The 27425-nt window shown below is 52.9% G+C and overlaps 3 protein-coding genes across 12 annotated transcripts in view; all 3 read right to left on the bottom strand.

The window, feature by feature from the left end:
• Pfkfb4 (6-phosphofructo-2-kinase/fructose-2,6-biphosphatase 4) overlaps positions 1-11042 on the bottom strand; it is a 43498-nt gene extending 32456 nt beyond the window's left edge. For 2 of the 10 annotated variants that reach the window (XR_015626928.1, XR_015626927.1), the window contains exon 1: positions 6432-6585. Coding sequence is in view for 3 of the 10 variants with exons in the window: in NM_019333.2 (NP_062206.1) it covers positions 6432-6528 (97 nt within the window). In the remaining 7 variants the exon portion in view is untranslated. 10 annotated transcript variants of the gene reach the window in all.
• A 1651-nt stretch (positions 11043-12693) lies between these two features.
• On the bottom strand, positions 12694-14235 carry Ucn2 (urocortin 2). The gene is given in 2 exon segments (NM_133385.2): positions 12694-13567; positions 14223-14235. A coding segment is annotated over 1 exon segment (333 nt). The 5' UTR covers positions 13559-13567; positions 14223-14235; the 3' UTR covers positions 12694-13225.
• Positions 14236-14609: 374 nt separating this feature from the next.
• Positions 14610-27425, bottom strand: part of Col7a1 (collagen type VII alpha 1 chain) — a 32395-nt gene continuing 19579 nt past the window's right edge. The window contains 48 exon segments of the mRNA NM_001106858.2: positions 14610-14961; positions 15377-15571; positions 15671-15799; positions 15990-16076; positions 16217-16249; positions 16862-16910; positions 17061-17114; positions 17205-17282; positions 17995-18111; positions 18215-18277; positions 18634-18696; positions 18772-18825; positions 19171-19224; positions 19521-19601; positions 19881-19916; positions 20125-20196; positions 20596-20667; positions 20834-20890; positions 20970-21005; positions 21117-21152; positions 21340-21384; positions 21489-21548; positions 21648-21683; positions 21808-21879; positions 22042-22149; positions 22244-22303; positions 22387-22422; positions 23277-23321; positions 23411-23455; positions 23616-23657; positions 24016-24051; positions 24177-24245; positions 24376-24456; positions 24536-24571; positions 24687-24749; positions 24824-24856; positions 24971-25015; positions 25168-25203; positions 25317-25352; positions 25619-25663; positions 25852-25914; positions 26026-26070; positions 26145-26213; positions 26380-26433; positions 26520-26555; positions 26644-26844; positions 26936-27058; positions 27171-27206. Of these exon segments, the coding sequence (NP_001100328.2) occupies positions 14951-14961; positions 15377-15571; positions 15671-15799; positions 15990-16076; positions 16217-16249; positions 16862-16910; positions 17061-17114; positions 17205-17282; positions 17995-18111; positions 18215-18277; positions 18634-18696; positions 18772-18825; positions 19171-19224; positions 19521-19601; positions 19881-19916; positions 20125-20196; positions 20596-20667; positions 20834-20890; positions 20970-21005; positions 21117-21152; positions 21340-21384; positions 21489-21548; positions 21648-21683; positions 21808-21879; positions 22042-22149; positions 22244-22303; positions 22387-22422; positions 23277-23321; positions 23411-23455; positions 23616-23657; positions 24016-24051; positions 24177-24245; positions 24376-24456; positions 24536-24571; positions 24687-24749; positions 24824-24856; positions 24971-25015; positions 25168-25203; positions 25317-25352; positions 25619-25663; positions 25852-25914; positions 26026-26070; positions 26145-26213; positions 26380-26433; positions 26520-26555; positions 26644-26844; positions 26936-27058; positions 27171-27206 (3033 nt within the window). The 3' untranslated portion in view covers positions 14610-14950.

Here is a 27425-nt window from a genome sequence, read left to right as displayed (position 1 = left end):
ACCCCAAGCTTCTGCCACACAACTTCCTTCCCATGATGCTCTGTCGCCTTGAGTGAGCCAGAAAAAACATCTCCTTCCTTAAGGTATTTTGTCACAGGGACAAGGAGAGCACTGGTTCAGGCACACTGCCACAGGCTGCTGGATCGCAGAGTCTCCCTCTCGTCCTCGTGGTGTCAGCCTCAGGGCACAGCATTGGTACCAGCTGTACTTCCCTGGCCTCCAGGCACAGCCAGCTCTCTTAGAACCCCCGGGGCCGGTCTTAGGCTGACATGTGCTCTGTTTCCAAGACAGCATGGGCTCCGGAACCTCACAAAGCACACACCAGTGTATGAGGCTCAGGCCAGCAGCCTGACACTGTCCACTGCCCAAAGGGTGGAGCCAAAGCCTGCCCCTCTCATGCAGGAATCCCTACCCTAATCTCCAGCCACCTCCATTTAATAATGTGCCAGCTCCACTGTGGACTCCTGGTGGTAAGGTTTGTTTTCTCTCTCTCTCTCTCTCTCTCTTCAAACCTCTGGCCTAAAGGTCTCTCTTCAACAAGTCCTTTCCCAAGAGCACTTCCACATGAACTTGGGGCATTTTAACCCTCTACTTGGTCACCTCACTAATGACTACCATCTCTGGACTGATCCCTTGGGGTAGCGGTTATTCCTGACTGCCACCAACTGAGCCCTTGGCAAAGGCATCATCCTGGCTGGGTTTGTGGTTTGTATCCCCCTGTGGAGGGGTGAGTAGGGTTGGGAGACCCTTGTCTGAGTCTTCAGCTGCTTTCTACCGCCTGTTGTATGTAAGAACCACACCCATGGAAGGACCCCTCACCTATGCTCTGTAAAGGGGTCCAGAAAACTCACTGGCTTCTCAGACTGAACTTGTGGAACTGTGCCTCTGTGTGCCGCTGGGACCTGAGGAGGAGGGGTAGAGCTTGTTGGCATCTCTCCCAGGGAATGACTTTAACCACGGTACCCCTTGTAGTGCCGGAGCCATGGCCCTGGCCCAGCCCCGACGCTCAGTAACTGTGAATGGGGAAACAAGAAGTACATCAAAGTGAGGATCGCACGGGACAGAGGCAGAGCCCGACGATGACAGTCCTCTCGACAGTCTGCTCATTCGCTCATCTCATTTCCCATGTAACCAAGTCCAGGTGTCAAGCAGAGAAGCTGCCAAGGCTGGAGGGAGGGAGAGACCCGTCCAGGGCGTCTCCTAGGACTGATGCTCAAGCAGCAGGAGTGCTTGTGACCCAGCTCGGCTTCCAAGGTGACCAAAGGCGACCCCACCCTAGTCACAGGAACCTTCTTTTTCATCACCAATAGGACCAGGGACAGAGGGTATGGCCAAGTAGGGTGACACACTCCAGTAATCACAGCACTCAGGAGACAGAAGCAGGAAGATCTTTCAGAGTTTGAGGCCAACCTGGTCTACAGAGTGAGTTCTGGGACAGCCAGAGCTATTACACGAAGAAACTCTGTCTGTCTCAAAAAAAAAAAAAAAAAAAAAAAGAAAACGAGAAAACCAAACCAAAACAAAAACTCATACAGGACAGACTGCTAAGCAGACATGGTGAGCTGTCCCTGCCTCTCCTCTCCCCATGCAGATGCCTCCTTGCCAGACTATAAGGAACCCCTTAGCCGTCTCTCTGGAACACAGACCTCAGGGACAGCTCTACCTGGTGTCAGTGATCAGGCAAGCCTCCGTTACTATTTTGATTCTGGCACCTTCTGGGGACTCTGAGTCTTGCCCGCACCAGCATGATTTAGCACTTTCCCCATGGAAAAGATGGAGCGCTCTTGAGAAGCTGTACCCTTTGCCCTGGCAGCATCTTGGACGGACTACAGACACAAGTGTACTTCAGCCCCAACTACACTTAGGTCTTGGGATGTGGGCAGCATCGTTCCTGCGCGTGACCAAAACACTGAACCCCAGGGTGGTGGAAAGGAGACGAGAGCTGAAGCAAGAGGGAAGACACTTGCAGAATAACCTCGGTATTGGCTAAGGTTAGAGGAAATGGAGTTAGGCAAGGCCCTGCCTCCTCAGGCCCAGCAGGCTTCTGGAGTCTGTTATTTGCACAATTCCTGCTCTGGCTGACCAGGGGCCCTGAAACAATTTAAAGAGATTAGTTTATCAGCCATTTATCAGGGGCAATCCATCTGCCTGCCCCTTACCCATGCACGCACAAATGCACGTGTGCACGCATACATACCATTGCTCCCTCAGGAACGGTACTCAGGATTTCAAGACTGAGGCACTGTACCTATGCTGCACACCTGCCTTAAGAGTTTCTGTCGCTGCAATGGAACACTTGACAAAAAGCATCTTGGGAGGAAAGAATTCATCTGACTGACACCTCCATATCACTGTTCATCACTGAAGGGAGTCAGGACAGGCACTCCAACACAGCAGGAACCTGGAGGCAGGAGCTGATGCAGAGGCCGTGGAGGGGTACTGTTTGCTGGCTTGCTCCCCATGGGTTGCTCAACCGGTTTTCTTATAGCACCCAGGACCACCAGTCCAGGGATGGCTCCACCCACCATGGACTGGGACCTCTCCCGTCAATCACTAAAACCCAAATGCCCTACAGGCTTGCCTGCAGCCTGATTTTCCAGAGGCGGTTTCTCAATTGAGGTTCCCTCCTCTCAGATGACTATAGCTTGTGTCAAGTTGACATAAAAACTAGACAGCACAACATCTATTTTCCCAGAGCAGACCTGGGCCTCCTCCCACAGTCTGGTGACATTGCGTGTCCCTGTTCCCCTCTCCCATCGACACCCAAGGTGGGCAGTTGGGGCAGCGGATTGGATCTGGACACAAAACAAGGTAATAAATTGGTGATCACCTCTGCTCCTCAAGATAAGCTCTCCAGCAAAGAATCAAGCAAACCAAAGTTCAAGAACATTTGTGACAGCCCTGCCTACGACAGCAAGATGTGGAGATAGTCACGTGAGGGAAGAAATTTTACACAAGGGCAGAACCAGGGGAGACACTGCAGGCCTTGAGAGCCATGGGAAAAGGTAGGGTATTCTGTCAGACCCAAGCTCTGGGCCCACATAAACTCCAACATCTGGTAGCCAAGACTTAGAACACACATAACACCACACGCAGAGAGAAGGAAGTCAGAAGATCTGTCAACTCAGCCTCTCTGCTTCCCTTTTCATATATTTACTGAAGGCCCCAGAGCCCCAGAGCCCAGAGGCCTGAGACATTTGTGGCAAGGGAGAGTGCATGCCTGACCGACTATTTCCAGGCACCCACCAAAGGCACAGCCACAGTACCTGGGGTGGATTCCAGGCAGACTTCGGTTAAACCTGCTTCCACCATCTTGGCTAGACTGAGAAAGAAAGAACTCTTCAAAATTAAGCAACAATGCATGACAGTCCCAGTCAGGGGACAGAAGTTGACCCTCAGGGTGTGCATCCACACAAGTCCTGTCACACCTGAGGCCATCTTGTCACTAAAAGAAGCCATCAGAAAAACAAGACTGGGAGCTGTAGGGATAGCACGGTTGTTAAAACCACTTGTTCTTAACCTGGTGTCGATGCACGTGTCTTTTTAACCCAGCACTCTGGAGGCAGAGGTAGACGGATCTCTGTGAGTTTGAGGCCAGCCTGGTCTACGGAGTGAGTTCCAGGCCAGCCAGGGCTAAACAGAGAAATGCTCTCTTTCAACAACAGAGCACTTGCTCTTGCAGAGGACTGGGGTTTGATTCCCACACAGAGAAGCACAAGGGTCTATAACTCCAGTTCCAGAGGATCTGATGCTCTCTTCTGTCCTTTACAGACATCACACACACACACACACACACACACACACACACACACATAGTGCACAGGCATACATGAAAACAAAATACTCAAACACATAAAATAAGGAAATAAATATAGGAAACTTAGAGAGAGAGAGAGAGAGAGAGAGAGAGAGAGAGAGAGAAAGAAAGAGAAAAGACGGACAGACAGAGGCAAGACGACCACCATCCATGAGGTCAACACTAGCCCAGTCTATTACATTCTCAAAAATAAAAACAAACAAACAAAAAAACCAATGTCCTACCTGCCATGGTACTGGGGTTCCTTATCCCTTGTCCCATCTCCCTAGACCTCCTAAAGGTCTAAGCTGGGATTCTAATGGTAAGGAGGACTAATGGCTTCCAGGCACATTGGTGTGGCTCTGGATTTTATATATGTATCAAATTTTATCAACTACTTATGGTGTTCAAGGCTGGAGAATGTGGCTTTGTCAATTGGCCCCCAGACCCCGAGGAGCTGAGAACTAGACAGCAGAGAAAACCCACCACTAGCCCCAACTAGAAGTAGGTAGTTTCTTTCTTCCCCGGAAAGTGCTGTGGTCAGGTTATCCTTCCTTGCCCCAGGGTCTTTACTGTCCTGGCAGTCTTCCAACCTGGCTCCAGGTCACTGTGCAAAGGGTAAAATGCTGCATGGGTTCAGACAGAGGGGCTGACTGGGCGTGCTGTGACCTCTGAGACTCCTGGCTAGGGCACACATCTGCAAGCCTCATCTTTGGCCATGTCACCTCCTGCCCAGAAAAGTGTAGCCTTGGCTGTCCCGGAACTCACAGTCAGGCTGGCCTTGAACTCAGAGATCTGCCTGCCTCTGCCTCCCTCGGACTAAATACCTGTGCCACAGCCACATGGCACAAGAGCCACATTTCAATCCTACACTTAGAACTTAGAGAACCATGTATAGGGCCTGCCTCGGGGGCAGATAGAAGGGGCTGACACAGGCTGACACCTCAGTCCCTAACCCTGAGATCCGATTCTAATTTTCTTTCTTTCCTCTTTCTGTTTTTTGTTTTTTTGGTGTTTTGTTTGTTTGTTTTGTTTTTTTTGTTTGTTTTGAGACAGGGTCACTCATTCCACAAAGCCCTGACAGCCCTGGAACTCACTATGTAGAGCAGGCTGTCTCAAACTCTAAGAGATCCTCCTGCCTCTGCATCCTGAGTGCTGGGGTCAAATGTTTGTGCCACCATGCCTGGCTTGCTTCCACTTTTCCATTTGTTAGAGGCAAAAATGGTAATGGTCTCATCCTAGGTTGAGGTCTAAGGGTTAGCTCCTTGTTCAAGATCACACAGCTGGTCCAGGATGTGGCTTGGGTGTTACTATCCCTAAAGTCCAGGAACCCTGCTCCTTCCTTCTGTAACAGGGGCAGCCACCCCTTGGTCTGGACCATTGTCCTAACAAAGACTGCCAAGGAGTTTCTGCCTTAATGCTTCCTTTGGGAAGCTGGCCAGACAATCGCATCCACAGCCCCTGAGGACTCAGAATGTGTCTGGAAAGCTACGGCTCTACCAGTACCCATACTGCGGTCAGAACCACCACCCACAGGAATACAGGCTGCTTGTGAACCATGGGCATCCTGGCAGGACCCAAGTTGTGATCATATACACACACCTTCCCCACCCCCCCTTCATTATGGTAATGGTCAAAGTCATGGCCTGGGGATAGCCTTGGCAACCGAAGCCCAGAGGACCCTCCCCTCCCTTATCATACACAGCAGCCTTCAGGAATGCACGGAGACCCTGGTACATCACATAACAGCCTGATCTCCAATTTCCATATCTGTACCACCAGTTGTACTGGATGTTCCCTGAGGTCTTTGCCAAGCTGCAAACTCATTATAGTATCTGAGTTACTTATAAAACAATTTCTTTCTTTTCCCTGTCAATAAAAAGTTACAGACTCATTTAAGAACAAACAGAAAAACCCAGGAAGTGGATGAGAACACCCAGGATCCCAGTAGAGGTAAGTCACTTAGCAATTCACAAATTTCAGTATAGTTTTATGATGTTCGACTCTCCTGACTCAAGTGGGTGCTTCCAGGTCCAGGGGCACAGAGTAGGTCCGTATGGTGTGCTGTTCCCACTGACTCAGTCCTGACAACTGTACTCCCCTGAAGTTCCTCTAAAACTTTGGTTTTAAAACCAAGGGGTACCTGAGGACTACCAGTCCATGGCAGGCTTTCAGAAGTCCTCAGCTCAGCGAGATCAACTGCCTTGTCTAGAGCTACACGACTCATTTTCCAGCCAGACTACCGGCTAGCCCACTCTGTGGCCAGGAGAGAGAAAAGAGCCATGACCACGAAGTCCTCTCCTGTACCCAGGCACTGGAAACAGCTTGGGTCAGTGCCTTCCTAAGGTAATAGTGGCCAGACCCAGTCTCCAACAGACTGAGATGTCCCTTCACATCTGTCCCCACTCCTACTTCACCACACTTCTGCTGACCACTGTCACAGCACCCCGGTCACTCCAGCTCACCTGTTCCCAGCCGCTCACCTGTCCCCAACTCCGCCCACCAGCAACAATAGCCTCACCTGTGCCTGTTTCTCTACCAGTCTCCCGCTCTTCCCTCTAGACCCTCGCCTAGGCCGTCTACCCACCCATTCGGGTGCACCTCCCTTCTCCTCTCCTTGAGGACCCCGTCTTACCACCACGTTGGCTGGCGTGCAGGGCGGGCCTCCCATTGCTGTATGGCATCCAGATCTTCTTCAGGGGATTCTGGGTCAGTTCCCGTGGGGACGCCATCCCCAGGCTGGGATGAATCGGACTACGCTGCTTCTCACCCAGCAACCGGGCCACCTCGGGCCACCCGAGGTCCCGCCCCTCCGGCCCCGCCCCCCCTCTAGCGGCTCCAACTCTTGTCAATCTTCTCGCAGGCCCGCCCCAGTACTAATAGGCTCCACCCAAACTAAAGAGGCACTAGCCTACGAGTACGCATGCCCAATTTTTATCTCCTCTTTTGGACTAAGCACGCCTTGTCCGTCATTGCCAGTGCTGATACAGCGCATGCTCAGTACCAACTGCGTTTGACACCCGGATTATGCAGGCCCCGCCCCGGATGTGAAGTTTACCTCACTCAACCAGATTTCTCTTATTTGCATAGGCCCCACTCATGGTCCCGCCCAGGGCGCTACAGCCTTGCTTCCAAGTTTGTGTGGCCTCTACTCCCTGAGAAATGTGACCTCACAGTCGCCTGGTGAGAAGGGTACGACGAGGCTGGGCGGGGCCTGTGTGATCCTTAGAGCCGGCTGGTCTAGACCAGCTCGGCAGTTTTCTCTGAATGGCTCTAATGACTGACCTGCTGTCCTGGCAGCCAACCACCTCTGCGCCCTCCTGGACCTTCTCCGGTCCTCCTCAGCTTCTTTTACCCTCGAAACTTCTCGGGTCCACAAGAACAACTTGTTCAACCACGCAGAAAAAGTTCCCTTCTCTTAGAGACATAAACACAGAATACATCTCAAAATCAACCGTGTATTGGCATGGCTGCTGGGAAACTTGGGCTACATCTCTGAAATATATGAATAAGCTATTTGGGGACTCACTAAGCAGTATTCGGATTTTTTTTCTTCCCAGGATTTATATTTTTACCAATTATAATTTGGTTGCTGTTTGATTTTTCTTTCTTTTGGGGGAGAAGAAGGGCAGGGTGTCACGTAGCCAGGCTGCCCAGGAACTCAGTGTATAGCTGAGCAACCTTGAACTTGTGATCATCCTACTTTCACCTTCCAAGTTCCACTGTTTCCACAGCGTTCATACAGGGAATCGAACCTAGGGCTTTGTGCTTGCTAGGCAAGCTATACCCCCAGCCCCAATTAACATTTTAATAATGAATTTTTTTTTAATGAGCTTCTGTCTCCATCAGGAAAATGAGATGCAGACATCAGCATTTTACGAGATGGAGGGTACAGATTAAATGTGTCAGTCTCAGAAATCTTTTTAAAAACATGAAGGTGGGGGGCTGGAGAGATGGCTCAGTGGTTAAGAGCACCGACTGTGGGGCTGGGGATTTAGCTCAGTGGCAGAGCGCTTGCCTAGGAAGTGCAAGGCCCTGGGTTCGGTCCCCAGCTCCGAAAAAAAGAACCAAAAAAAAAAAAAGAGCACCGACTGCTCTTCCTGAGGTCCTGAGTTCAATTCCCAGCAACCACATGGTGGCTCACAACCATCTGTAATGAGATCCGGTGCCCTCTTCTGGTGTGTCTGAAGACAGCTACAGTGTACTTATATATAATAAATAAAATCTTAAAAAAAAATTAAACAAAACAAAACATGAAGGTGTTCTCATTTTATTACCTCCCTCTCTGCCTTCGAAAGCACACTGGGGCAAAGGCCCAGGCCCAGGTAGCTCAGTCTTAAGGGCTAAAGTGGTACAGTAAGAAAGAGTTCTGAAGCTAGGTGACCCCCAGTGAACACGACCCCTTAGAGGCCAATGAGGGCCAGTGTAGACCAGCATGGGCCAGTGTGGGGAAGCCACTCTTCTGAGTTCGGCCACCACCAGTCTCCAAAAAGCTCAGGCCTCTTCTTTCCGCCCAGCCCCGCCTCTCTGAACTGTCTATTTTCTGTGCAGGTCCCCAGCAACGGGGCCTGAATCTCGATCTCACTTACCCTCTAGTGAAGTGCTCCACCAAACCCCTGGCAGGTGTCCTGCTTCACATATGCCCAGCCAGAAGCTAGGGACATGAGAAACAAGGCTGACCTCATTCACAGTTGGCCCAACATCCCTTCCTCTCACATCTCTGCTTTGGGTCCGTTCACCAAGTCTCAAACCAACTCTTCTGAGTCTGGCAAAGACAGAAGGGCTGTGACCAAGGCATCTTAACCACGGCACCAGGAAAGAAAATTCAGAAACCCATGTGGGGCCTCCCTGGTGGCAGCTTTATTTTGGGAACTACCCTGCTCCGGGCAGATATTCATTTCCTCCTACCTCGATGCCTGTTGCAGAATCCTCCCTCCATTCCCAGAGGGAAGTGAGCGGCTCGGAGCACACCCACAGGGAACATCGGCAGCTCCTCCTTTTCCACAGCCACTCATTCTGCTCCTGACTGTGTCCTGGCCATGGCCAAGGTCATCTTGGAGCCACAGTTGGCCGCTGAAACCTCACTGTCACTCCTCACACAGCTCCTGCTTTGAACACACACGGGTACCCAGCACCTCACCAGCCTCATGTAACTTCTTCCCCAGAACTCAATATTACTCAAGAACTGATAACCAGGGCAGAGCCATCTCCACACCCAGTCTGAGTCTGCTTGCAGGAAATGTAGCTCTATACCTCCTACTCCTCTGAGCTCACCCCCGGCTGACCCAGACACACCCTCTCAAGTCCATATATCCAGCTAGGATGACATAGGTCAACGTCAGGAGCCTAGGCAACCTTCCTCATGCCAGGGTCTATACGTCTGTTCTGAGGTCCTACTTCTCATCTCCCTTCTCACCGCCTCATTTCTCAGGCAAGAAACAGAGGATGGAGAGAGGGAGGAGTCGAGATAACAGAGCCAGCCCACAGGCTCATCTCCCAGCCTTTAGAGCTTCACCTCCTATACCTCCTTTACTGTCTCGTGTTCAGAAAGCCCTCGTAGCTTTTCCTTCTTGAGGGCAACTCAAAGTGTACCCGTTACCCTGTCCCATGCACAGGCCGTGTCTGGATGCTAGTGCGCATGCAGGTAAGAACATGGCTAGCTCAGACCTTCTCTGCCATGAGCTGGTCTGGCCCTGGCTGGCTCTCTGGGGACCATATGTACTGACCGCTGGACCTCCTCATAGAAGACACTTTATCAAAGTCCTCGACCCTCAGTTCTTGAGGGTCAAACTCTCCCAACTCTCTGTATCCTCTGCCTAGTTCTGGCTGTACTAATAAGTCACCATTTACAACATAAAGATGCAGGGCCCTCAGCACGCCACATGAATGCACACGAATATGCTCACACACAGAAGCATGAACATGTTCACACACAGAAGCACCGATATTAATTAGTCTTGGACCCAGGCATATGCACATGAAAATACAGTCCAGGGCCTGCTGGTCTGCTCCTTCTCTTCCTCTTCCTTCCCCGACCAGATGCTGCTTTGCTGGGTGTAGGCAGTTCCCAGGAATACCAGCTTCCTCTGACAGTTCCAAGAACTGTCCCCAGCATCCCTCTGGGCCCAGGGTTCACAGTGTGAGGTTCTAATTTGGGAGTATGCAGCCATGTGAGTGGCAGCCCATGAACCCCAATCTGGGGTATTTTTCCCATCCAGCCTGGCACAGGACAAGCAGTAAGTGCTCCGAGGGACTCCAAGCTAGCAAAGGTGCAAAGAAAACAGCTCAGAGAGGCTTATGAAAAAGAAAGAGTACATAGTAGGTGTGTAAAGAAACTCAAGACCAGCATAGAACCCACAGTGGGTGCCCTAGAAATACAGGCTTAAAGACTAAGAAGGATCTATAGAAGAAAAACAAAAACAACTTCGCAAACTGGCTCACTGTGATGAACCAGACCCCTCGAAGACCAGCAAGACCCTACAAGCCAGTAGTGGCGAGTGCCTCAGGCAGCATCAGCTGCCTAGCTCTCTTCCTTGGCTAAAGGAAGACACTATTTATAGACATCCCACCTTGGTGCGGGCCCCTCTTCCTTGCAAGGCCCCAGTTTTCCCTCCCCTTCAGGCCACTGACAGATTGATGCCCTCTCAGAGTACTCTGAGAGACACCCCCCCAACACCCTTAAGCTCCCTTCAACACTATCTTCACTACACCCAGGTCTTTTCCCTATCCCCACCCTCCCCATGCTACCCAATGCCTACCCTGGCCGTGGCTCTCCCGCCAAAGGTCGGTTAGAGAGGTGCCTCCTAAAGTCCATCTGTCCATCCTGCAACCGAACTAGCCTGGCCGCCGCCCCCTACCCCGCACCCCCCTCTCGGCTCGGGAAGGGTAAGGAAACCCCGCCCCTGCCCCCCCCCCTTTAGCTCAGAGGAAAACCAGTCCCGCCTCTCCAACCGTCCTAGACCCGCCCTCTCAGGGCTGCTTTGCTCTGTGAGGTTGCCAGGCCCCCCTATCCAGGCAAGCAGCTGCACTCTGCACTCGGGGCCATTAGCCCAGTAGTGCCTTTTCCCAGTGAGAGCAGCCCATACCTCTGAGGGTCCGGTCTTTTCTTCTTCTTGAGTTGTCTACACCACTGGGAGCCCCTGCCTCAACCACAGGCAAATAGGGTCACACTCCCCAGAAACTCAGTTTCAGCACCAGCCCAGCAATGGAATAGGGATGTCAAGGTGAAGCCTACTCTTTTCACAGTGAGCAGGTCAGAGGGGAGGGAGGGAAGGTGAGTAGAAGGGCAGGGAAGCCAGGTGTGACTCAACCCTCATGTGTCACCGCCGGTGTGCACATGACCGGGTGATTCGGGTGCATCTTATCCTTCAGTCATCTGACATTTATTGAGTATCTTCCGCAGCCACGACTTTCATGTACACCGTGTCACTCGCTGCTACAAGATGCTTGGTGACATCATTCGGCTTTACAGTTGAGGAAAATGGGCCTCGAAAAATGTGAACAGCTTTGCTTAGGATCGAGGAGGAAAGGATAGACTTGGCTTGGATCCCCAGCAGGGGAGGGAATATCCCTCCGTCCTGAGCCAGTATGTCTGCGCCTCTGGCGGCTGCTGAGGTGAGGCTGGATGATGCTCAGCTGTGTGTTCTGTGTAGATTTGCGAGTCAAACACCCTCTTCCAACTTTTGCACGTGCGTGCGCGCACGCGCACACACACACACACACACACAGAGCTGAGACTTATACCAGGCAGAGACTCAGTATGTACACACACACACACACACACACACACACACACACACACACACACAGAGCTGTCAGAGACTTATACCAGGCAGAGACTCAGTATGTACAAACACACACACACACACACACACACACACACAGAGTTGTCTGAGACTTATACCAGGCAGAGACTCAGTATGTACACACACACACACACAGAGAGAGCTGTCAGAGACTTATACCAGGCAGAGACTCAGTATGTACAAACACACACACACACACACACACACACACACACAGAGTTGTCTGAGACTTATACCAGGCAGAGACTCAGTATGTACACACACACACACACACACACACACACACACACACACACACACACACAGAGCTGTCAGAGACTTATACCAGGCAGAGACTCAGTATGTACAAACACACACACACACACACAGAGTTGTCTGAGACTTATACCAGGCAGAGACTCAGTACGTACACACACACACACACAACACACACACACACACACACAGAGCTGTCAGAGACTTATACCAGGCAGAGACTCAGTATGTACAAACACACACACACACACACACACACACACAGAGTTGTCTGAGACTTATACCAGGCAGAGACTCAGTATGTACACACACACACACACAACACACACACACACACACAGAGCTGTCAGAGACTTATACCAGGCAGAGACTCAGTATGTACACACACACACACACACACACGCACACACACACACAGAGCTGTCAGAGACTTATACCAGGCAGATACTCAGTATGTACACACACACACACACACACACACACACACACACACACACACACAGAGCTGTCTGAGACTTATACCAGGCAGAGACTCAGTATATACATACACACACACACACACACACACACACACACACACACACACACAGAGCTGTCAGAGACTTATTCCAGGCAGAGACTCAGTATACACACACACATACACACACACACACACTCACACACTCTCGGCCAAACCACCAGGGTCAGGTTTCCCATGTTCACCCGTGGTCACCTGTGCTGGTGCCCGGAGATGTCTTCTGATAACCACATCTAAGCAGGATGCTCCCTAACAGAGCACAATGCAAGCATGTCATCAGAGGTGATGACACATTCTTGAAACACTAACACCAGGGAGACTGAGGCAGAAGGATTGCTATTAGCAAGTTCTAGGACATTCGAGGATTCCATTGCAAGACTGTCTTTAAAAACAAAAACAAAACCATAGAACAAGCACGTGACCCTCGCCCGCAGCAGTCTCTGGTGTAGCAGCCTCAGGTGGGAGGCCCAGGCCTATGGGCCTTAGGTGGATCTCAGGTGCAACACTGGGGTCTCCTTTACCTTTAATGATGGAGCTCACGTGGTGGTATCTAGATGCTCTGTGAAAGCCAGACACAGCTAGGCACGACAAGATTCTACATATTGAACATACATGCTAGTGTCCAAGATGCCTAAACATATTATTAAGTGTGAGGGGCGTGAGGGGTTCAGAAACATGGCAAGACACTATATGGCCAAGCTGTCTAAACACACTGTAGAAGCTATGGCAGTGATCCACTACGGCGATCTCTGTGTATGCTCTTGGCCTAGATGTAGTACTGTCTGGCTTTTTGGCTGTCCTCCAGAACTTCTCATCCAAGGTCACCCCATCTTTATGACCCCTTCCCCAGTCTCAGCGGCGGCCAACACGGGCTAGTATTTGGGCATTAGTAGCAGCCTGATTCCTGGCAGCCTTGTTCCGAGCCTGTTCCAGTAAGATCCGCAGGAGGCCAATGGGGACATCCAGGGAGAGTATGACACGGGTGTCCAGGTAAGGGCTGGCTTTAGAGTTGCTCCAGGAAGCTGAGGGCCCAGTGGTGGTATCTGAGGGGCTCTCTGAGGACACAGAGCTGGGAGTTGTCTCCGGATAGTTCTGAGGGAGGAGCTGGAAGGTGGGGATAGGGGTTCCTGGGACCCTATCCAACATCAGGACCATAAACACCACCAGTGCCCACCTGGTCATCATGCGGTGAGGCTGTAAGGAGGAAACAGGCTCAGGTCTGGGCTCAGCAGCTATAGGTCATTGGAAGGAGACAGACTGCTAGAAGCAAGAGGCAAGGAGGGATTGGAGAGGTTACAGAGGCCACACCAGGGACAAAGACACAGAGACAAAGTCAGAGAAAGAAGTTAGGCAGGGTGGTGTCTGTCTGAAATCCCATCTGGGCCAGTTGGGAGGCTGAGGCAGGATCCGAGTTTGAAGCCAGATTGAGTTGTGAAACTGAGACCCAGTCTAAAAACTCCAACGAGAACACATCGAGAACAAGAGGGAGCTAAGGGCAGAATGATGTCAGAGGCAGAGAAAGAAAGGGGCTTGCCAGGGGGAGGAGCGGAAGAGGAAGAGGAAGGTAAACGGAATGGAGACAAAGCAAGAAAGGGGAAGAAAGGAGCCAAGGCAGGAAGAGACCAGCCAACCGGGAGACAACTGGAGGGAAAGAGAAAAGAAAACCCCAGAGAGACAGGTTCTGAGCTTACAGCTACTCGAGGAAGGACAGCAATGGGGGGTCAGGGGGGCAGGTGAAGCAGGGTAAGCAGAGACCCCAGAGCCTCCCAGGTCCAGGCATCTCCATCCACCCAAACCCCATGCCCTCTCAACCCAGACCTTTCCCACCCCGACTCAAGGCCACTCGTACCGTTATGCCAACGTCCTCAGGGGTAGGCTGAGACGGCTGGGGTTGCTGGGGCTAGGGCCAGGCAACAGTCCTGCAGCTGACCCTTTACTCCACTTCAAGGCCCATTTATCTCCCCCAGCCTCCCTGGGTAGGAGCTGGGGCATGTTTCCTGGCATGAGGCAGCATTCTACCTATGACTCAGCCCCTCCTAGGGAGCTAGGACACCTCCTTAGTCCCTACCCTATTTATTTCTTTTGAGGGTACAAGTTAGGGGGACGAAGAACACAGAAAAGTAACAAGGGCCAGGCGTGAAGACTCTATACCATGTAATACGATGTTGACTACCCCTTCCCCCAAAGGAAGTTTGCCTCCTGATACCCCCATCTCACCCAAACAACCAACAACAAGGCCTTTTAAAACAGCAGCTTTAATGCCCCCCTCCCCTCCCATCAGCACCATGGTATCACAGCCTTGGGTCAAGGGGCAGGTTGGACACCAGTCACATCCATTCACTGCCCACAACCACCCCCAACAGTGAGTCATCTGCCAGGAAAGCGGGCGCCACAATGGGGATTTGTCCACAGGGGGGAAGGCTAGACCCACAGGACCAAGTCACTGAAATAGTGGACACGTGCACACGCCCATGCGCACACACAACTCTAGCACCAAATGGAGGATAGCAGGACCCGGCTGAGACCTGCCACCTCCAGGGATTGCTGGCCACCAAGTGCATCATCTGGGCCTCAGCCCTAGGCAGCACCTATGTGGAACACATTAGAAAACATTCAGCCCTCTGAGCTTTTTTCCCAGTGTGAAGTTTGCACAGAAACATGTCAGAGGGTTGGGGATTTAGCTCAGTGGTAGTGGCTAGCAAATGCAAGGCCCTGGGTTCGGTCCCCAGCTCCGAACAAAAGAAAAAAAAAAAAAAGAAAAAAGAAAAGAGTACTAAGAAACATGTCCGAGCATTCAGGAAGGATGGAGTATGTGCTCTGACTAGAGAGGGACCCTAAACATAAAGGAATACGGAGAGGGGACCGTGCAGGCTCCTCAGCTGGGAACAGGTAGCCAGTTCTGGGATCTGGGATCTGCTCCAGGTCCCCTAGTCTCAGGGAACGTCTAGGCCAAGCACTAAGACATGTAGGTGCAGCTTTCAGTGAGGGCGTATGGGACCATACCTGTGTTCTGACGGTGGACCCCTTGGGGTGGGCAGCGGCGCTCGCACGCCTCACGGGTTCCAAAACGATTAGCATTCCCCTTGCAGCCACCGTAGACAAAGGGATGACACGCTGTGCCACCAGGTACAGCTCGATGGTACCAGCGCAGGGTATAGGCAGTACAGGAACCCTCATCCAGTGGCAGGGAGCAGAGATCTAGAGTCAGCAGTGGTTAGGTCACTGGGGATAGTGGGAATCAGAGGAATCCAAAATCACCCAAAGGTCAGCAGTGGGATGGGCTCTGTCGGGCACTACCTGAGCCTCTATGGTCCCAGCCCTTAGTCTCGGCATCACCATCCCATGAAACTTCAGGGTCCTGGTAGTCCTCCACAGAATACACGGAGTACTCAGAGAAGTCGTCATCGTCTTCAGGGGGCACCTGGCCTACAGGCAGGGTGGGGTATGCTGTGAGGAGACCCTTGCTAGTTCTGGGACAGAAGAAGCAACATCCATCTCGCCCAGGTGCAGAAATGTGTGTGTGTCCTGTGTGTAGACTCTACATACATGCAGTGGGCCCTGCCGAACACCCATATGCACATCTGCACCCACACGCCCCATGGGCTGTCAGCTTCACCTTCCTCCTCTACGTGAGAGACCCGGAGCACAGGAACATGGTGGAGCTGGGGGCCAGCTGTATCCGCAGCATAACCAGGGAGGGGTCCTGGAGCACAGAGCAGGTGATGACATCCTTGATTATCATGGTCAGCCACCCTAGCCACACCCCTGCTGAGAGGACCCAGACGATAGGCATCCAGTTGGTGCCTTGGACGAAGAAAGTTCTAGATACAGAAGGCTACTCACGTGATCCGGACGCAATAAACTGTCCCTGGCAGGCTGGAAGGGACAGAAAAGGTAGAATGAGACCATGAGAAATGGTGAACAAGACGCAAAGGCAGGGAGAGGGAGAAAGAGGAGCAGACAAAAGACACATGCATGGGGCCTAAGATATACAGAGAGATAGGCAGCGAGCCAGTGAGAGACAAAGGAGTGAGGAGAGAGAACAGGGGAGAGGGAAGAGGAGGAAGGAAGGAGAAAAACGGGAAGGAGCGTAGAGGAGATGAACCGTCAGGGCGAGAAGCTAGGAATAGACCAGGGAAGCAAGAGCCAAAGGCAGCCAGGGGCAGGAGGCAACGAGATGAAAGCAGTTGTGACAGGAAGAAGCAGGGCCCCCAGGATCATCCCCCCGCTCCTGTGTCACAGCTGGGCCCAGTTCTGCTCCTTACACTCCCCCTCCACACAGATAGTCATCAGAACACTGTGTAACTGCCCACATCTCTGACTCCCTCCATTAAGGAAGTCCTGTTAGCATGTTTGTCCTGCAACATCTGTGTTGCTCATAGCCATTGATCCCCGCTTGCCCTCCGTAAGGACTGGGGACTTGCCAGGCCCCCCGTCTAGGTGCTGGGATGCAGTTAGGGCAGGAGACTCCACACTGGACACACTCACCACAATGCTGACTCATCTCCTGACGCACAAAGCCCCGAATGTCATCCTCCTGCCAACACAAGACCACAAGGTCCCTGAAGAACCCATGAATCATGGGTCTCAGAACACAGGAATCAAAGACAAGTCATTATCAAGTCAAGAGCCCAGGGATTCAGGGGTCAGGGTACTGGGCACCCTAACCCAGCCAGGCTAAACTCACAGTCAGTGCAGCTTCTCCTTTCTCCCCTCGGGGGCCGGCAGGTCCCGGTCGCCCCTGTGCGTGATGAATGTGAGCAGTTTGTGACAGATCTGACATCAGAGACCATGCTAACCCCTAACTCCAAGCTGGGGTATCCTCACTCACCTGTTCCCCTCTCTCACCAGGGGTGCCAGGAGCACCGGGAGCCCCCACCACACTCTCTCCAGGGGGACCTCGCTCACCCTGTCAGACACAAGGACCAAGTAGGCAGCGTCAGTGACAGTTTGGGTCAGAATACAGGCAAGTGGAAGACCACGGTGGTTCAGAGATTAGAGCGTGGGCTGCAGGTTCCCGATTTAGAGAGACGGAAAGGAAGGGATTGCTGGGAGTGTAGCTCAGAAATACAGCACTTGATTGTAAGGCTGTGGGTCTAATCCTCTGCACAGGCTGGAGAGAAGGCTCAGCAGTTATGACACTTGATAGACCCAGGCTCGGTTACATGGTGGCTCATGATTATCTGTAACTCCAGTCCCAGGGGATCTGATTCCTTTTCTGGCCTTCTCAGGTAGCAGGCACACACGCGGCACATACAGACATACTTTCAGGCAAAACATTCACACACAGAGAATAAAAAATAAACTTTTCAAAACAAAACGGCTTCAGGCATGATGGCGCAAGCCTTTAATCCCAGCTCTGGCCAGGCAGAGGCAAGCAGGATTCAGAATTTGAGGCTAGCCTGATCAACATAGAGAATTCCAAGTCACCCAGGGCTACATAGTGAGACCCTGTCTAAAAGTATCAGGGAGGGTCGGGTCAAGTCAGTTGTCACAGTTGGAAACCCTTACCTTCTTTTTTTTTTTTTTTTTTTTTTCTCAGAGCTGGGGACCGAACCCAGGGCCTTGCGCTTGCTAGGCAAGCGCTCTACCACTGAGCTAAATCCCCAACCCCTCCTTACCTTCTGACCCTGAAGCCCTTCAGGTCCCTTGGGACCAATACCACCAGGTGGCCCTGGGGGACCACTAGAGCCATCATTTCCTCTGGGACCTGGGAAGCCCCCAACTCCTGGGGGCCCCTGTGGAAAGATAGAGAAGGGTTGGTGTTTAAAACCCCTTCAAGACGAGACCACTACTGGAGACAATGCTCCCCTCAGACTACAAACCCTGACCTCAACTTACCCTCTCCCCTTTCTCGCCTTGGTCACCCTTGGGCCCCGACTGCCCATCAAAGCCTCTGTCACCCTGGAAACAGAAGAAGCAGAAAAATACTCAGCCCTGACATCCTTCTGCTCTTGTATATCCTTGATCTTTGTGAGTCCCCTGCCCCGTGACCTCTACAGTGTATGATCCAAGCATCTTCCCAGTCTCTACTCTGATTCCATGACACCAACTCCACCCAAGCCCCGCCCTGATACAGTATGACCCCCTCCTTCACCTTCTACACTTTCTTGCTAACTCTCTACCGTGACCCCAACCTCGCCTGAAATCTCAAAACCAGCCCCACCATCCCCCAAAGCCACACCCTCCTTGACTCTATCAGGATGACCTCCTTTGACCTGACACTACCCCCACCGTGTCATTATCAGGAGACCCTGTACCTTGGGACCGATCAGCCCCTCTTTCCCAGGAGCCCCAGACTGACCCGGGATACCAGGATCCCCCTAGAGGAAAGAAAATGTAAGGATGGCTCTCTAGTCAACTGCCCCTCTTCATTTAGGGTGTACCCCAACACTCACCATGTCTCCTTTCTTTCCTGACAACCCAGGGCGACCAGGAAAACCAGCTTCTCCCTGGAGGTATCAGGAAATGAGCCTTGGGCCCCCGCATCCACCACCCATCCGCATCAGCCCCACAGCCCTCACAACCTCATATCACCCTCCATGGTCCCCACATCAGCCCCACAGCACTTGAGTCAGTCCCTGTGGCCCCCGCATCAGCCCCATGGACCCCTCATCACCCTCCATGGTCTCTGCATCAGCCCCACAGACCTCTTATCACCATCCATGGCCCCTGTATCAGCCCCATGGATCCCTCATCACCATCCATGGCCCCCATGTCAGACCCACAGCACCCGCATCAGTTCCCATGGTCCCTGTATCTCCCTACAGCCCCAGAATCTCCCGTTATACCTATACCTTATCTCCTTTTTCTCCGTCACGGCCACAGGTTCCCTTTACTCCTCTTTCACCCTAAGGTAGGAAAACGGATAAGAAGGCAATGTGATGGCACTCGGGAGGTAGAAGCAGGAGGGTCAGGAGTTCAGGTCTAGCCTTGGCTACATAATAAGTTTAAAGCTAGCCCATGCTACACAAAAGCCTGCGTCCAAACCTTTTCAAAAGGGCTACTTGTATTTCACCTTGAATCTTTGAGTTTAAAACCAGCTCCTACTCCTGGTTTTAGACATTCCAAACTGAGCTAACACCCCTGAGCTCCCAAGTCTGAACCAAGGCCCCTTATTCTCCAACACTAGGCCATCTTGGCTCACCTTGAGACCCCTGGGACCCGTGAAGCCAATATCTCCTTTGTCTCCTCGGAAACCAGGGGCTCCATCCTTTCCCGGGGCTCCCTGGGGAGAAAAGGTGTTAACAGGGATCAAGACAGGAAAGTGGGGGATCAAGAGGAGCCACTAGAGTGCAGGCAGGGGTCTCCGGTCACCACCTATTGCCACGGGGACAAGAGTCAGCATGGGCTGAGGTCACCATCATGAAGTTCACTATAGAGGCAAGAGCTTCTTAGAAAAGGAAGGTCATAAAAACTAGGCCCCTAAAAGACTACATGGGCCTGGTCATCATGGGAATGGGGGCCTTATGAGGATGGGGCTCTCTATGGGATTGGGGTGTCTTACCGGCTCACCGGGGATCCCTGCAGCACCTGGCTCGCCCTGTGGGAAACAGATTGAGGTATGTCCTTCAGTGTAATGGTGCCCTAAGCTGGCACAGGCAATCGTTTGTTGACCCAGTTAAGCCAGGGCTCAGTCTACACATAGAGCCCATGTGAACACACGTGACCAAGGAAACCAAGATCCCTTTAACGTAAGAAATCCCCAAGGCAGGTGTGAGCGTGAGTGACTAAGCCTGGGGTGAACTTGCCTTGGGTCCTGTGAGTCCGCGAACTCCAGTGGAGCCAGCCGAGCCTTTGTCTCCAGGCTCTCCTTTGGAGCCCTTTCAGAGTGACCAGAAGAAAAGGACAGGAATCAAGGCACCATTGGAGTACCCTGAACAGCCAAAGAGCCCCCTTGCTGTTTGCAGAGGCTCTGCCTGTAGAGTTGTAGCCCAGAACCGCCTCCTGGTCTCACCAGGAGCCACTGGAGCTCTCCCCATAGTCCCCATAGTGGAGTCCCTACAGCCTAAGCTTCCCTCTCACACACAGTAAACTTTGTCCTTCTCTGACTCTCTGTGACACACACACACACTTGTGCACACACACTTGTGCATACACACACACTTGTGCATACACACACACTTGTGTACACACGCACATGCACACACACACACATACACACACGCCCACACGCACAGCCTACAGGACCCCATGAGGAGACCCCACCCTCTTCCTTGTACCTTGTCCCCAGGATCCCCACTTTCACCCCGAGGTCCTTGGTCACCATCTATGCCTCGAGGCCCTCGTTCACCCTAGGTCAAGAGGTCAGAAATCAGGGTCAGGAGGCGGGGTCAGGAGCTGGATGCCCCTTTTGTTCTGGAAAGCTGAGCTCTCAGGTCCCCTGGGCCAGCCCCACAGAATTCTTTCCCATAGCCGAGGGAGACCCAGTTCATATCTGAACCAGACCCACCCACTTACCATATCCCCCTTGGCACCTCGTGGCCCTGCAGGTCCCTCAATCACAGCTGAGTCACCCTGAGGGGCAGGGAGGAATGAGAAGTGTCAGGAGAACCCCAGTTTCCTGCTCTAGCCCCCCCCTGATAACCACACTCACCTTGTCACCCTTGAGTCCTGCAGCACCAGGGTCGCCCTATTGGGTGGAAGAATGTGAGTCTCACGGAGCTGGGGGAGGGGTCTAGACCTTAATTACAATATCCATCATCACCCCACTCACCCCAGGGGTCTTCCTCCCACATCTTACCTTCTCTCCTCGCTCTCCCCGGCTGCCAGGGGGCCCCTGTGTGGAACAAAGTGATTATGAGTTATGGGACTATGGAAGGACTAATGAGGGGGCAGCTCAAGGGACAAAGCAAGACAGGACGAGAGAGGGGATGAGAGGACCAGAGGGCCAGGACAGTCCACAGTCAGGCAGGCAGGCAGACAGGGACGAGTCATTCCACTGGACTCTCCCCGACAGGACATACCATGAGTCCACGAGGTCCTTCCTGGCCAGGGTGGCCATCTTCACCCTGAATGATGACATTAGGTCCACTGAGTCAGAGGTTGGGAATCTGAGGCAAGGATTACAGTGGAGGGGTGGTGAGCCCTGCCTGTGGTGAGGACATAGACATACCCGGAGACCTGGTTCACCACGCTCGCCTCGGGGCCCTGGCAGCCCTGCTCCTGAGTCTCCCTAGAGTTCAACAGGAATAAGTCAGGGGACTCAGCAGAGGACAGGGGATTATAGGAGCTCAGTGTGGCACAGGAGAGAGGCAGCAGCACTGTCACCTACCTTGTCTCCTTTGAATCCAGAGGCACCAGGTGCTCCCTGTGGGTCAGAGTGAGGTGAGGAACCTATGGGCTTGAAGTCTGCCCCAAAACCAACCTCATGGCCTAGTCCCCACCAATAACTCTTGTGGGCAGACTTGGGGCATACAGGCAGTTCTACTCACCACTGACCCCGGTGGTCCAGGTGGTCCCAAGGGACCTGGGGCACCTTCTCTCCCTGGAGGGCCTGCCAGACCCTACAGAAAAATGGGGCAAGGGAGGTAGGGAGTGACTTGGGAAGCATCCTTCTCTTCCTCTCAAGGCTGGGTACCACCAAGGAAGGTGTCCAGTCCCTTCCTCCCCACCTGTTAACCAAATTTAGAGGTCCTGGTGCCCAGTGCTCTCCCCAGCCTTCTTACCCGCTCTCCAACAGGCCCTGGCTGGCCCGTCTCTCCTCGAGGTCCTGGCTGACCAGGAAATCCAACAATACCAGGAGCACCGGGGGCACCAGGGGGGCCCAAGTCTCCCTGAAACAGATTAAAAGGGGGAATGGTCACAGAAGGTCACCTTCCCAAGTCAGGCCCCAGAACTCCTCCTCCCACCTCAGGAACACTGACTTACCTTCATACCTGGAGGACCACTTGGGCCAGGGGGGCCCTGAACCCCAATGCCTGGCTCGCCCTTTGAGGGAAAGAGGGGTCTCATCAGGTTTAAAGAGTCATGTGCCCATGGTTCCAAGTAAAGGCCCTTCCATATAAATGTACCTTGAGACCTTTGAGTCCTGGAGCCCCTTTTTGACCCTAAAAAAATAATTTTAAAATTTATATATATAATTAAGTCTGGAAAGATGGCTCAGAGGTTAAGAGCACTGGTCCTCTTCCAGAGGACCTGGGTTCAATTCCCAGCACACACACATAGAAGCTCACAGCCATCTATGACTTCAGTCCCAAGGAATTCAGTGCTCTTTCTGGCTTCCAAGGGCAGTGGGCAAGCAGGTAGTGCACAAAGCATGCAGGCAAAACACTCACACACATTTTTTAAAAGTAGAGGAACGTGAACACCCAGCTTCTCGATGGGCCAAAAATATTCCCAGGGGAACACCAATGATTATGAAATCCAGGACCATAGACTGGTCACAGGCCAAAGGAGGCCCAGATGTGACCAAAGACTCGTGGGAGTTCAGCCGTGACCACAGGCACACTGAGCTCACGCATGAGCGTGCAAACAGGAGGGAGCACAGATGCGGCGCCAGTGGAAACTCCATCAGGAAACTTAGATGTGAGGACAGATGTGTACTCAGGCAGACAGGGGTGGGACACAAGATTATAAACACATGACCAAGAAGAGGCCTGCAGAAATTCTGCTGCATCCCGAGGCCTGGGAGGTGAGACAGTATCAGACATGCATGGGCTCAGCCACAGTAAGGAGCCATGATGAATTGATGGGTGCACAGAAGCCAAGCTGGCACCCACAAGTACGGACGGCCGCAAATGCGGAACCCAAAAAGCACTCAGCTGTGTGCTGTGCGTGTTCCAAACAGAAACTTCCCAAGAACGTAGGCACGGAGGTTCAGAGCTATGAACAGCCAACCCCAAGAGTGGTCTTTGTTTTCATGGTCAAGCCAGGCTTGGTTTTGCCCAGACCCCAGACTTACATCTTCCCCAGGGTCGCCAGGCTCTCCTGCATGGCCAGCTTCACCCTGCACATAGAGGACGGTTAGAGCCCCTGGCCTCCTGGCCTCATCCCCACTCTGCCTAACACTTATACTGGAAGCCCAGACCCACTCACCTTTTCACCCCGTGGTCCAGGCAGTCCTCGGTCACCCTTGGCTCCCTATAGACATAAGGGTCACATATGATCACACATGTGTCAGTCACAAACAAATCTTAAGGAGGCCAGGGTCAAATGTGGAGGGATCTTGTGAAAGCTAAGAGTCAGGGAAATAGATAAACTGTGGGTTAAGGGACCCCTCCTGTCAGGGTGTCACACTCACCGGCTCACCCAGCAGGGCTCCAGCAAGGTCTCCTGGGGCTCCCTGATAATAGAGGAAGTCAGTGGCTTTCCCTCACTCCCATTCCTTCCCCCTTTCTTTTTTTTTTTTTTTTTGGTTCTTTTTTTCGGAGCTGGGGACTGAACCCAGGGCCTTGCGCTTCCTAGGCAAGCGCTCTACCACTGAGCTAAATCCCCAACCCCTCTTTTTTTTTTTTTTAAGATTTATTCATTTATTATATATAAGTACACTGTCGCTGTCTTCAGACACACCAGAAGAGGGCATCAGATCACATTACAGATGGTTGCTGGGAATTGAACTCAGGACCTCTGGAAGAGCAGTCAGTGCTCTTAACCGCTGAGCCATCTCTCCAGCCCCTTCCCCCCTTTCTTTTAATACTCACCTTCTCGCCTTTTGCTCCAGGGGGCCCGACCACCACCTGTGGGGAATGCCCAGTGAGTGGTTCAGTCACCCTGGCTTCCCACCCCATCCTGCATCCCAGAGGGTAGATAGAAACTGAGGCTTCAGGGTGGGCCGGGAGTAGGGAGCAGAGCCAAGAGACACCTGTCCAGGGGCCCCCACAGGTCCAGGTTCTCCTTTAGGTCCAACAGGGCCGGGCAGACCTGGTAACCCCTGTGAAAGAGAAGTGTGAGAAGTTCAGTCTCTCCACCTTATCCCCGACGCCCAGTTCCTGCCCAGCCCGTTGGGCACAGGGCTCCACCACAGGCCTGCCATCAACCCTCAACCCTCTGAAGACACCTACTGGCACGCCAGGGCCTCCCCTTTCTCCGTCCTTTCCGCTGCTACCATCCCGGCCTGGGGGTCCTGGCTTCCCTGTCTCCCCCTGAAAAGAAGAGACTCAGTCAAGGATCTGCATAATGACCCTTAACCCATGGAGTCCTGCCAAGCCCACCAGGACTTACCACTTGTCCGGGCAAACCTGGTGAGCCTTGTGGGCCCTGTGGGGGGAGGGCAGAAGTAAGATCATTCAAGGTGAGAGACAAAGGACACGGGAGAATGTGGAACCTTGGAACCCAAGAGCTACAGCACAGTACCCTACCACAACTCACTTACCACGAGGCCTGAAGGGCCAGGAGGGCCAGGAAGTCCCACAGCTCCAGTAGGTCCAGGCAGACCCTGGAAGAAGAAGTTCGGGACAGTGGTATATCCACAAGTGTCCTTGTAACCTCTCCAACCGCTACACCACTCACCCGTCCTGGGGGTCCTGTCTCTCCGGGCTCCCCCTATAAAAGACCCAGAAACCATGTGCTCAGCTCCGTTGTGGGACTAGACATGTGTGGTATCCCCCTCCCTTCATTTATCTGTACATCCCATTCCCTTTCCAAGCCTACACTCACCTTCAGGCCAGAAGGTCCCTGGGGCCCTGCAGGGCCAGCAAGACCCTAGAAAAAAGTGTGAAGGAAGAACACAGGGTTCAGTGTTGTCTGTCGGGGTTCCAGGATTCTCATGAAGAAAGCCTTGCTTATCAACAGTGGCAGATGACTGTCCCCCTCCCTCTCCTACCCTCACTAAGCAGTGTTTCTCCATCACTCACCGGGGCACCAGGTGGTCCTGGGTCTCCATGGCTACCCTGTTGGGAAGAGTCTGATGAAAGGAGTCAGCCCCACCCAGGAAAGGTAGGCAATGTTTTTCCTTGGTGTTTGGCACAGGATGGGAACAAAGTGAAGGTTTTAATGTACTCACCACTGGGCCAGGGGTCCCCCTCGGGCCCTGCAGACCCTGCATAAGGAAGGGGCTAATGAATTTTGGTCCAGGCCTCCCTTTGGCCTGTTCCCATCTTCTGAGGACCTTTGTCTGGTGACCCACCTCTCTGGCTCAGATGGCCTTTACAAATAGCTCAGAGACACGCAAACATACACTCAGTAAACCTGTCAGATAGCACGCACCTGTGTCTGCCATTTCCACAAAGGCCTAGACCTACTCCCTCAAGTCATAAACCCACTGGGGGTCTCAGATCCAAGCCGGCTACTCCCGTGGCCACTCACCGGCTTCCCTTCAGGTCCAGACACACCGCGCTCTCCTGGCAGACCCTGGAAAAGAATTGGTCTAAGGACACCTTGCTCTTATGCCCAACCCCCTCCTTCTTCAAAGCCCACCCTGTCCCTGATAGCCAAGGATAGACCTTATCCTCCTAAGCAGTGCTGACTCCAGCCCTGCATATATGACAGCACAAGAGCTATGTTCTTGGACACGGGTGACTCATGGGGCAAGAACTCACTGGGTTACCATCAGGACCCCTCTTTCCTGGCTCTCCTGCATCTCCTTTGATGCCGGGTACACCCTGCAAACAAAATGTCATGCTCTGATTCCCGTTCTCTGCCCCGCATGCACATATATGTGCAAACCACTCATAGTGTGCCCCGTAGAGAGACAGCATAGTAGGAAGCCTCACCCTGTCTCCTTTGGGTCCTGGGACACCATCACTGCCTGGCTCCCCCTGTTTAGATTAGATGTCAGTTCAGGTCCTAGTGTCATGGTAAGGTTTGGATCCCAAGTTGACTCTACACTGACCTTAGCACCCTTGAGTCCAGGAGGTCCTTGTTCTCTAGCGGGTCCAGGACCTAGCTCTTCAATGGCCACCTGTAAGTCCAAAACCATGGAGGGAAAATGAGTCTGTCATATAGGTGTGAAGGGAAGAGGTCAGGTTCCAGGATCACATAAACGTATGGGGTTGAAGATACTACATGGGGTTTCTGGGGCCCAATCTCAGGGTAGTATCATCACTGGTCACAGGCTGGGTGATCACCTTGGGGCCAGGAGGGCCAGGTGGTCCAGGAAGGCCGGGATGGCCATCTCTGCCCTGCAGAAGAAAATAAAAATAGGAGGCTTTGCCTGCCGGTGTAGGCTCTAGGAAGGCTCCCTTCAGAGCATCTCCCCAGCACGCACCTGTTCCCCGCGTTCTCCTTTCTCTCCCCTTTCTCCCTGGATACAAAGAGCAGGGTGAGACCAACATCCACTGGAAGGCCAGTCTCTCCCACCATCCCACCTCTCCTGGTCAGCCCATGCTTACCCTCTCTCCTGGCCTTCCTGCTTCCCCTGCAGCCCCAGCCCGACCTGGGAGCCCAGGAATTCCAGGCTTTCCTGGTTCCCCGGCAAGGCCAGATGGACCAGGTGGGCCCCTCTCACCAAGGGCGAGACTAGGAGGCCCCTGAGGGCCAGGGTCTCCTCGTTCTCCCTTTAGCCCACGTTCTCCAGGAAGACCAATGGAACCCTGGAAGGGGAGAAGGGTGAACACTTCTGGCTGTAGGAATATGCCCTGCCCTCCACCAGGGACACCTCCTGAGCAGCCAGCTGTCACTTACCTCCTTGCCTGGAGGGCCTGGGTCACCAGGGTCCCCCTTGGGACCTTGTCTCCGCTCAGGCACCAGCAGGAAGCTGCCAGAACTCTCACCCCAGGTGTCCACAATCTCCCGCAGGGCTGACACCTGAGGAGCGTGAGGGGCAGCAGGCCTGTAAGTGCTCATCCACAGGGCCCTGTGGACACTGCTTGTCTCACAGGGCCCCACTGGATCCTACATCAGCTTCTCAACAACCTACCTTGATGCCAGCAGTTTCCAGGAACCGCTCCGCATTCTGAGGACACAAAGATGGTAAAGAAGTAGCCAGGCAAGAGAAGGCCCTCCCTCCTGCCCCACACTGTCCCCTGAGGAAGTTTATGCACCCTCTTGCCCTCTGGAATTCAGGTGCGAGGCCTTTCTCCACCACTTGTACTTCCTTGAATGGAAGCTACAGGAACCCCTATGGTGTAAGGGACTGAGGCCAGGGGCCAGAATTCATAGAGTTCCATGGCAA

This window comes from Rattus norvegicus, chromosome 8, assembly GCF_021556685.1.
Source record: "Rattus norvegicus strain SHRSP/BbbUtx chromosome 8, alternate assembly SHRSP_T2T, whole genome shotgun sequence".
NCBI classification, from domain to species: Eukaryota; Metazoa; Chordata; class Mammalia; order Rodentia; family Muridae; genus Rattus; species Rattus norvegicus.
Note: the sequence above shows the minus strand (reverse complement) of the source record. Positions and strands in the feature narration are given on the sequence as shown.